This window comes from Orycteropus afer, unplaced genomic scaffold, assembly GCF_000298275.1.
Source record: "Orycteropus afer afer isolate SDZICR_OR568_19922 unplaced genomic scaffold, OryAfe1.0 scaffold00040, whole genome shotgun sequence".
Taxonomy (NCBI): Eukaryota; Metazoa; Chordata; class Mammalia; order Tubulidentata; family Orycteropodidae; genus Orycteropus; species Orycteropus afer.
In genome coordinates this window covers 15,000,305-15,011,245 of record NW_006921627.1, presented here as the reverse complement: position 1 = coordinate 15,011,245, position 10,941 = coordinate 15,000,305, and the positions used below count along the sequence as shown (strand labels likewise).

The window sequence follows — 10,941 nt, the reverse complement described above, 5'->3', positions numbered from 1 at the left end:
AAATTTTAAAACCTGATGATTCTCACAGTGACACTTCTTTTGTGGAATCTCTTTGATCCTGCCCTTCTGCAGGTAGAAAACATCTTAAATTGTATATTTCTTTATCATTGCATTTACATGGGTCTGGTCTTTATGTTTATCTCACAAATTATATTACTGCATCTTTGGAGAAAATGGAACTTATATTCTTTTTTTCTACCTACCTACCCAACTAATCACACCACTAACACACGTATAAAAAAATATTTTTGTGCCAGTGAATGAGTCTCTGTGTTGAATGGATAATATCAGATGAAAGCTGAATATTTTGCCAGGGCCATGTGTCTCTAAGAAAGGTCTCAAAAAAACAAATTTCCAGGAAGTCAGTGATGAATCACAGAATTATGAATACTACATTTTATTTCCTCACATTTATGTCTTCACCTTTATTAAGTATTCTTTCCCCACCCCACTCCATCTTACTATCCTGCACCTCAGTCTTCAAGATTTTCTCTAGTGGAGAAAGGGGTTGTAGAACTAATGATGTCTGAGCTACCGTTTTGGTGATAACCATTGGTAAGACCCAATTTGACACATGTCTATTTACTTGTCTGTCTGTCTGTTTGCTTGGGTGGAGTGATATTATTTGTGATTTTTTGGCCTTTAACCAAGTGAAGAGGTAAAAGCTGACCCTAAATAACCTTTGAAAGTCATATTTGACACTGTTGAACTAGTCTACAGAATTGAGAGAAACCGGCTCTGCAAAACCAATCACAGCAGGAGTATTCACCTGACCCTTCATTATCCACCTATTTCTCCCCATTACATTTTTTAACCACTCTTCCAAATATGGGCATGGTGATTTGGCATTTCTTGGCAACTCTAGCAATCTAGTGGTTATGCAAGAGATAAGCATCTGTGAGCAGAAAGGGCAGTTTTGCATACCAAACAGTTTTGTTCCTTCATGAGGATAAGGCTATTTCCCTTTCAATGTTTTGCAACATGAGGAATTTAAAAATAAAAAAAATAAAAAAAATAATTAATTGTCTACATATTACTGGTCTTGGGCAATACTTTTGTTTGTAGTACTGACTGAAATATTTCATAAAGGTGAAGGAGAAGTTCAAGATGTTCTCAGGAATTCTGAATTAGATTTTAAAATGGACTATCACCCCTAGGCTCAACTTTTAGCCAAACAATGAACAGGCCTTTGAAGTGAACAACACCACCAGGGAGGTATGCACTCTCAGAACAATCAACTATAAGAGATCAAAAGGGCAGCATTTGCCCAGGGATGAAACTCAGAAGGCAGGAATGGATAGGAAAGAAGGGCCAAGGGGAATGGTAGCCAGAGGGAAGAAGTGGGAAGAGCACTGTTACATTGTGGGGATTGCAATCAAGGCCAAGAAACAAAATGTGTGAACTGTTAAATGGAAAACCAATTCGCTCTGTAAACTTTCATCCAAATCACAATAAAAAATTAAAAGCAAAATAAAATAAATGGGCTATCCCTATCTTTGAGAAGATCAACAAAATATTTCCTTACTGTAAAACAAATAATGATAAAACAATGCTTTAAGGCAATTCCTTGGATTTTACTCAATGGTATTAGGGAAATGAACCAATATGGCCCTACCTCAATAAATAAATAGTATAACAAATAATAAATATCACCTAGGTGGGGTAGAAGAGTAGCCAAGTTTTCACCAGTCTTTCTCTTACAATTGGCCATTTCTTTCTGTTTATTAATGTTTTCCCTGGATATTTTTTATAGTCATGATAATAAACACTTTTATATGAAGTAATGATTTCCTAATCTACATTCACATCTCTAACTCTTTACAATGAACTAGATTTATTATCCTATCTGTTTACTGGCTATCACTTCTTTGTTGTACAGAAGTCACCTCAAACTTAATATATCCCAAATGTAAATCATCACTCTAACTATATATTTAGTTTGTGTTCTTTGTCTTATGTATAAGAGCTCATATGGTAGTTCTAAGAAGCTCTAGGAGCTCTAGTGGCATAGTGCCTAAGGCATTTGACTGCTAACCAGAAGTTTGGCTGTTCAAATCCACCAGCCACTCCTCAGAAGGAAGGTTGAGCAATCTACTTCCATAGAGTTACCTCCTCAGAAACCCAAGAAGGGGTCTCTATGAGTAAGAATCGACTGAACAGCAGTGAGGTTTTTTCTTTTTTTTTTTGGTTGTTGTCTTCTGTAGTTGCGACAACATTTATCACCAGTATTCTTCTCACCCTCTTCCTCTTCTTTATCCCATATCCAAAACAGTCTCAAGTCCTAATCATTGCAGTAAAAAATGTCTCGAAGAGATATTACTATCGTTCAGGCCTTCATCCCACCTGTTACCTAAGAGTCTTTGAAGAGACTCTGATATGGTTTTCTCACTGCTTTCTCTTTTCTCTCCTTTCTAATTTCCATGGACTATCAGAGTTACTATGCACATAACTTTTCAGGATAACATTTACACTGTAGCACAGGTTAAAAAGTCTTTCATAAACCAACCACAACATTTTTCAACAAGAAAATTGAACTTCATTTCACACTATACATTTTTTCCAACAATACACAACCAACTATCCCAATTCTAGGTGTATATATATATATATATATATATATATATATATAAGAATTGATGATAGGTATTAATGTTTTTGATACTACATTGAGCTCTATGAAGGAAGTAATAAATTAAGCAGAATAGGCTGGTTAAATAAAATCTTAAGTGTCACACAACTACTTTCTTTGTTTTTCTCTTTTTTCCTGTTCAACCTGTGCTGCTGATTCCAAAACACAGCAGTGTTCAATGAACTTAAGGAGGAAGTTGTATATAAGGTGACCTTCCCTGCAGAGGTAATGGGGGACATGATGTAAATGTGATTAGTGGGTTCTATAAGACTCACTTTAAAAAGTAATTGATCCTTCACTGTGTGTTACTATAAAAGCAACAAGATACAGAGAGGTAGAGCAGAAGGAAGAAAAGTGGAGCGTTGAGACACTGACTTCTAATAATAGAGAGAGAAAGCATATTTGTCTTGAAGTCTTCATTGTTCAGACATTGGGATAAAATGGTGCTCGTCATTTTTCTGAGCACTTTTTTGCTTCATTTCACTGCTGCTGTGACTTCAAAACCGTAAGGGAATATTAATTACTCTCTTGATTTATAGTAAAGTCCTAGTGAAGTGACTTATTTAACATGTTTCTTGTTAAGATTTAATTATAATTTATCATGTCAACATCTGAGACTAAGTACTGATTTGCCTTATAACTTTTAAACAAATATAGGAAAGGAATTGGCATCTTTATCTTAAGATACCTCTTTCTGCATTCCCAACCCTGTCTATGAAAAGTATGTTTGTTTCAGAATATTTCAACAAGCTAAAATATATGTGTCATGGATGTTCTCCATTTTTCCTACACTTGTTTAGAATGTTGGTTATTTTCTCTGCATAGGCAATATGTTCTATGGATCTCTTCTGTGATGCAAAGTCATTCTGCAGAAAAAGCTTGTGTTCACCTTTTAAACCTTAATGAATCTGTATCCTTGAGTGTTGTCTTAGAATATGATGGAGTCAATACTACCATTTTTGACCAATCTGTGGAAGAAAATAATTTCCATGCTTGTGCAAATTTCAAGGTGAGGCACTGAATTTGTCATTTCAAAACTTTATATGAGAAGATAAAAATACTATCTAAAATTTACTTGTAGAAAGATAATGAATCTTTGTGTTTGATGAATTGTGGAAGCTAGGGAGAAAAATTGGAGAATCCCTGAGAGTCATGAAATAAATGAAATATTTACAAATGCAACAAAAATGATAAAATATTGCTATTCTTCAGTATAGAGAGTGACAAGACAAAATGACCACTTTTTTTTTTTTTTTTTTTAGGTAGTAGACATATTTTACAATCTGAGGAAAGAGAATCTGGGTAAATGGATGAAAGATTGAGACATAAAGCAAAGAAAGGAAATAGAAAGCAAGAGGACATAAAAATAACTTTATTAGAAATTGTTCTCATGCTAAATAAAGGAATTGTAACAAATGATTGCTGTCTCTTAAGAAATAATGGGTTTACAAGACTCTCTTCAGTTTGAGAAGACAAATGGAGATGCTATTCACCATCTTAACACTTAAAAATTATTTTTCCATTTTCTGCCCTCTTCCATAAGCCGGTCTCTCAGAAATCCTCTGAACTATTGGCTTTTGTGACATTTCTGGCTAAAGGAGATACTCTTGAAATCTTTGAGAGGAGATCTGTAGCCATCACTTCAGAAGAGACTGTAACCTTTGTGCAGACAGATAAACCCATCTATAAATATAGAGAGAAGGGTGAGTCGATCCTCATGTTACCTTTATAAAATTGACTGGGAGCACAATTTCTGAATTGAGAGTAATCCAAATGGATGAATTGTAGCATTAAATTTAGAATAATTAGCTGAATACTTCTTAAAGTTTTACACGTCACTTTCACTGTTTTCAAATTCTAGAAATAGGTTTAGGAGCTCTGGTAGCTTAGGGCCTAATGCATTTGACTGCTAACCAGAAGGCTGGCAGTTCAAACCTACCAGCCGCTCCTCAGAAGGAAGGTTGGGCAATCTACTTCTGTAGTGATACTGCCTCGGAAACCCAAGGAGGGGTCGCTATGAATTGGATTTGACTCGATGGCCCTGTGTTTGGTATAATACAGTGGTTGCAATAACAGGATGTGGAATAAAGCTGCTCTGCATCTCAATTAAGTCTGTTTGACTTCATCATATACAAGTTGGACAACTGAACCTCTTTCTTAGGTTCAGTTTCCTGGTCTGTAGAATGAACATAATAAAAATGTCTAATTTGTAGGAATATCATTAGCATAAAATAAGATAGTCAATGTAACATAATGGCTGGCATACAGTAAGGACTCTGTAATGTTAATGGTTATTATTGTTACTATTAATAATAATAGAACTAATCATAATTCTGACAACATAGGCAGAATTCCTCTATTTTATTTATTACTGTTATAAGTAGATAGTAGCAGAAAGAACACTAAGCTAGAATTCAGAATTGTTTGATTTTAGTCTTGGCCCTATAAATAAGTTACAGACTTTGCCAAGTAAATACTAATCTTTGGGATTTAGTTTTCTCATTTGAAAAATTAGAGGATTGGATCAGAGCATCCCTACAGTTAATTCTGAATTTTATCTCATAATTCTATGATTTATTTAAAAGAGTCAAAACTATAAGAGTAGAATTCATATAGTGAGTTCTTTCTTAGATTACCTTATCTCTTCTAGACTTATTAAAGTGTTATAGATACAAAGTATTATCTAAAACTTGTTTTTTTTTTTTTATGGAATTCGGCTCAAATTTGTTTACTATTTGCTAACACCAATATATTTTTCCAGGATAATTATGTTTATCTCCTACCACACATATTTCAACTTGTCCTTCTATGACCTACTCTCCCACCAATTCTTAACAACACTCCGGGTTGTTAAGTTAAAATTTTTCAATGTTAGCTGCAGCCAGTATCAGCTCTGGTAACAACAGAGCACTGTCAACAAAGAAATAATAAAAGTGCAATAAGAGATCTTTCCAAATGGAACCCAAATCTCAAAGGGCCAAAGTCAGAGCCAGAGGCAAAGGGAGGGCAATAGTCTATGACAACAAGGCAATTGATTTCTGTATCTATTTACAGACAATCATATCTGAGGGAGAGAAATAATAGTGAGAATATTATTCCTTCCTCTTCTTTATTTTTTAGTTCAATTTCGTATCGTGACGTTGGATACTAAGTTCAAGCCTGTTGCGGACTTGGTGAGCTCAAAAGCTGTTAATGGTACAAGGAAATTTAAACAAATTAATTAAACAAATCCACCGCTAAACAACTTTTCTTTTGGAAGCTTTCTATAAATGTGAAAATAAATTCTAGCATGGAGTACTATATGATATAGCTCAATGCTAAACCTCAAATTTAAATGCAAAACTTTCATTTATAGTAAATTGATGTATACATCTCTAAGTCTTTTCACCATATATGGAGAAAGCGGGTTTCAAGTAACCTGCTTTCCACTTCCCAGAAAAGATTTAAGAGCTCTATCTCATTTGTGGTTTTCTTTGTCTTTAGATATACAAACCTTGTACTCTGAGAAAGTGAGATAAGTTTCATCCTTAAGAAGTCACATAATCTTTATAATGTAATATTTGGCTAAAAGAGAATGTACTATTAGAATATTAACCTACATTATTTTCCCTCTTTCAGTATCCTTTAATTACACTTCAGGTAAGAGTTCTGCTTTTTCAAACCCATTATTTTGTATTTTCAGATAAATAAAGATGTGTGTCTAATTTTCATTATGGATAATTAGAAATTATGATAACTGAAAGAAGAGGATAGCTGGGTGATAATACATTTGTTGAACCAGGTTCATGTAACCTGCAATCCAATCCAATATGTAAAATCAAATAAAGGAGATGGTGTGCCATTATCAAATCTTTTTTATTGTAAAACTTCCATTCAGCAGTGTTTGCATGCATGACCAACTTACATACACACCAAGTGAAAACCAGTGTCAATTTGTGTAGTATTTGGTAAAATACGTATCCTCTGGTGCACCTGTTAGGAGCTCTGGTGGCATAGTGCCTAAGGCATTTGACTGCTAACCAGATGGATGGCGGTTCAAACCCACCAGCCACTCCTTGGAAGGAAGGTTGGGCAATCTACTTCTGTAGTGATACCACCTCAGAAACCCAAGGAAAGGTTGCCATGAGTCTGATCCAACTCCATGGCAGTGAGTTTGGGTTTTTTTTTTTGTTTGGTGCACTTTTTGGTGTGTGTCCACCCCACTACGGAGAGCCCTACTCTGAAGCATGCACACTGAGTTTTTAATTCTTTCATTATGCAACTCTAATTCATAAAGATGAAAATCAAAATATTACTTACAAATTATTTTTCTTTGTCTTTAACCTTAAGAAAGATAAGCTATGTAATTGAATTTGCAAACCTTGGAGAAGTTATGGTGTTTTTCTAATTTGAGATAATTGGTTCAATAAATGTTAGGGCCATTTTACTTTCATTAACTACACAAAAGACCTATAATAAATAAAGGATAATATTCTTCATGTAACCTCTGACTGACATATCTTTATTTTCTAGGATCCTCAAAACAATAGGATTTTTCAATGGCAAAATGTGACTTCTTTCCAAAATATTACCCAGCTTTCATTCCAGTTGACTTCAGAACCAATGTTGGGAGATTACTCAATTGTGGTGGAAAAAAAATCAGGAAAGACAGTGGAACACCAATTTACTGTTAATAAGCATGGTAACCAATTGCTATTTATTTTATCTGTGACTGTCCTTTATAAATAAATTGTTTAACCACTGAAAAAAAGCTTTTATGCTTGGTTGGTTGGTATGTGTCATCAAGTCGAACCCAACTCATAGTGACCACTCCTTGGGTTTCCGAGGCAATATCACGACGGAAGTAGGATTGCCCAACCTTCCTTTTGAGGAGTGGCTGGTGGGTTTGAACCACCAGCCTTCTGTTAGCAGTCAGGTGCCTTAGGCACTATGCTACCAGAGCTCCCAGCTTTTATGTTGGACTTAGGCAAACATAGGTGAGACTGGATTTGTTCTCTGCTATCTTCCTTTCTTGACCTTTTATGCTTTATCTTCTCTCCTTTTCTGCTCCTGACTCTTGGCTGGTATCTTTAATCTGATCCCTGCCTTTTTTCATTAAGGAATATACCATTTTCTAGAGTCTAGAAAATCTTCTAGGAATGAGCTGAGGATTACAACAAGTAAAGTGTGAAGTTTTGAGAATAGGAAAGAGAAAGGAAAGGGGAAAATATTAATCTTAAATGTTAGGGACTGTGGTAGACTGATGCTGCAAAAAAATTTGGCAATTGAAACAGTCAATACAGTTGTATATATAGGAAAACAATTGAAACAGTCAATATAGTTGTATGTATAGAAAAAAAAACTGTGCATGGAGATATACTTACCTATATGACTACAATTAAACTTTGTTCACTAGCAATTGTGGGGGCTGAAGTAGACATATTTTCCTTTGTTTCCAGTTTTGCCAAAGTTTGGAGTTAAGGTCAATGCACCAAAAACAGTAACTATTTCAGATGACGAATTCCAAGTGGCTGCATGTGCTAAGTAAGTATTTAAGAGACTTTGTTCCCACAAATCAATAAAAAGCTCAGAGAAAATGAGAAATGAGATTAATCATGTAACTTTATTTATATATTTCATACACTATGTAAGCAATGAGTTTCCTTGTGGAATATTTGAAAACTACAAATAAAAACAAAAACTACAATCAACTGCCATTAACAGTGATTTGTTTTCCTCTAGTCTTTTGATGGCACTCAACAACAACAACCTTGGGGAAGTTATGATGTTTTTCCAATTTGAGATAATTAGTTTAATAAATGTTTGGGCCATTTACTTCATTACTACATGAAGCATCTATAGTAAATAAGGAAAGGAGAATATTCTTCATGCAATATTTTTTTGAATATTTTCCAATCATAGATTATCTGTGTTAAAATGATGGGATAATCAATATAGGCTTGAAGAGACCCAGGATCCAAAAGAGGCTTCGTTAGAAAAACCCTATACGAAGGCAGGAATTTTCACTGCAGTTAACATCTCTAATTAATTCACCTGACCAATGACATGTTAGAAAAATACAACTCAAGGATCAGGAGAGTCAAAATGTTCATAATCAAGCTTTTTTTTTATGAAAATCTTGCGAAGCTAAATGCTAACATGGAATTTGTTGTGCCTTAACATTATGCTGGATAATAATCTATTATTTTGATTCTTGAATTTTTTTTTATCATTATATTCTGGTAAACTTGACATTAAGTAGTAAGTCAGTGTCGGCAATAATGATGTCCTACAACATGACCATACAACAAAGACAGGAGTGATCTTTGCTACAAGATAATTTCTAAGCTTGATGAATGAGGTCAGTACATCTACAAGTTATCATCAGTGAATGAGTTGCTTATCTCATCTCACGTAATACTGTGTCCACGCTTTGTGTTTTTGGGATGTAGCCTGGAACAGTTTGAGAAAACAATATAAAATTAGGTCATTTTAGCAAACAATCTCAGAGATGAACTAGGCTTTTAAGAAGGGGAAAAACTTGTCCATAGGCGAGGGGTTTTAATAAACTGCTTTAGTCTATGGGGTCATCCCTCAGTTGGACTAGGACAGTTAGGCTGCCTAGAGCTGAGGGAGTACAGTTGCCATACCAGTGGGCCTGGAAGGCAGAGGTGAAGTCCAGGGACAAGGGACCTCCACCCAGAATCCAGTAGCCAACACCCAGACTCCTGAGGGCAGTGTTATTGAGCAGATGGTCTCAAAGAAATTGTTCTGCTGGGTTTTGGACTTCTTGATGCCTGCTGTTCCTCCCATTTGTAATGGAAATGTGTACCTAGTTCCTCTTCCACCATTGTACTTTGGAAATAAATAACATGTACTCTAAATTTCATAGTTTCACAGATGAAGGGAAATTTTGCCATAAAAGATTTTGGACTTGAAGTTGATTTAAGATTTTAAGATGCTATGATGGGATAAATGTGTTTTACATGTGACAAGGACATGTTTTTTTTTTTAAGGCCAAAGGGTAGAATGTTATGGATTTAACTGTTTCCCCAAAAAAGTATGTATCAACTTGATAAGACCATTATACTTAGTAATATGTAATTATCCTCCATTTGGTGATCTCACATAATTGGCATATGTGTTGTAAACTCTATCCTCTATGATATTAATGAAGCAGCACTAGAGGCAGTTATGTTAATGAGGCAGTATACAGTCTACAGGCTTAGGTTGTATCTTTGGTCAATCTCTTTTGAGATATAAAAGAGATTAAACAAGTGAACAGAGATCAGAGGGACCTCAGTACAATCAAGAAAGAAGAGCCAGGATTAGAACCAAGGAACGATTGATGCTCCAAGGAACAGTGGTTCCACAGATATTGAAAAGAGACAAGGATTTTCCTTAAGAGCCAACAGAGAGAGAAAGCCTTTCCCTATGGCTGGCACCTTCAAGTCAGACTTCTAGCCTCCTAAATTATGAGAAAATAAATTTCTGTTTGTTAAAGCCATCCACTTGCAGTATTTCTGTTATAGCAGCAGTAGATTACTGAGACAGTCCTTGGTGTATTTAGGGAAAAATGAGATATTTATTTAACTCATCCCTTGATGTATCATTCCTTTGGTTAATGCATATTCAGTTTATACCAGTCCCCACCTTTTATATTTTTGAATGGTAAAATAGGAATTTTTTAAAAAATATATCAACCCAGAAGTATTTAAGATTCTGCATTGTTCACTGTTTATTTATATTTATATATAATTCTCTTAAGTACAGCAACCAATTTTTGAAACAGTTTTATAACAAGATTTAAGTATAATTTCAAAAGCTCAATCTAATTATCATATCTTATTCACTGAAGTCCTAGGTTATTTTAGATTCTACATTACTTTGAATTTCCTTTTTTTCAAAAAATACAGATCAAATGCCTAATTTGACCAAATTCTGTGGGGAGACAGCACCAATAGGTCAGAGTTCCTGATTGAGTTTACTTAGCTTGCAGTACTCACGGCTTAGAGATTTCAAATACATTTTCTGAAGAAGACTATAAAACACTATGATGATACTGCCTATCCATAATCACAAGTGCATTCCTTCCTACTAGGTACACCTATGGCCAACCTGTACAAGGAAAAGCTCAAATCCAAGTGTGCAGAAAATTTTATTCTTCTAGGAACTGTGAGGAAGACAACAATGAAATCTGTGAAAAATATGTTGCACAGGTACAGACCATGATCTTTACTCTGAAAATTTTTCTCTACATTTTTCATTATTATTCTTTCTTTGATTCCTTTTATAAGGGGACTTAACAATACTCTGGTGGCATAGTGCCTAAG

The 10,941-nt window shown here is 34.8% G+C and overlaps 1 protein-coding gene across 1 annotated transcript in view; it reads left to right on the top strand.

The window, feature by feature from the left end:
- The first annotated feature begins 3,069 nt into the window (after positions 1-3,069).
- The window catches only part of LOC103193917 (ovostatin homolog 2-like), a 68,811-nt gene continuing 60,939 nt past the window's right edge, over positions 3,070-10,941 (top strand). The window contains 9 exon segments of the mRNA XM_007937220.1: positions 3,070-3,134; positions 3,455-3,638; positions 4,173-4,348; positions 5,064-5,098; positions 5,750-5,802; positions 6,248-6,268; positions 7,142-7,310; positions 8,068-8,152; positions 10,710-10,827. Coding sequence (XP_007935411.1) covers positions 3,070-3,134; positions 3,455-3,638; positions 4,173-4,348; positions 5,064-5,098; positions 5,750-5,802; positions 6,248-6,268; positions 7,142-7,310; positions 8,068-8,152; positions 10,710-10,827 — 906 coding nt within the window.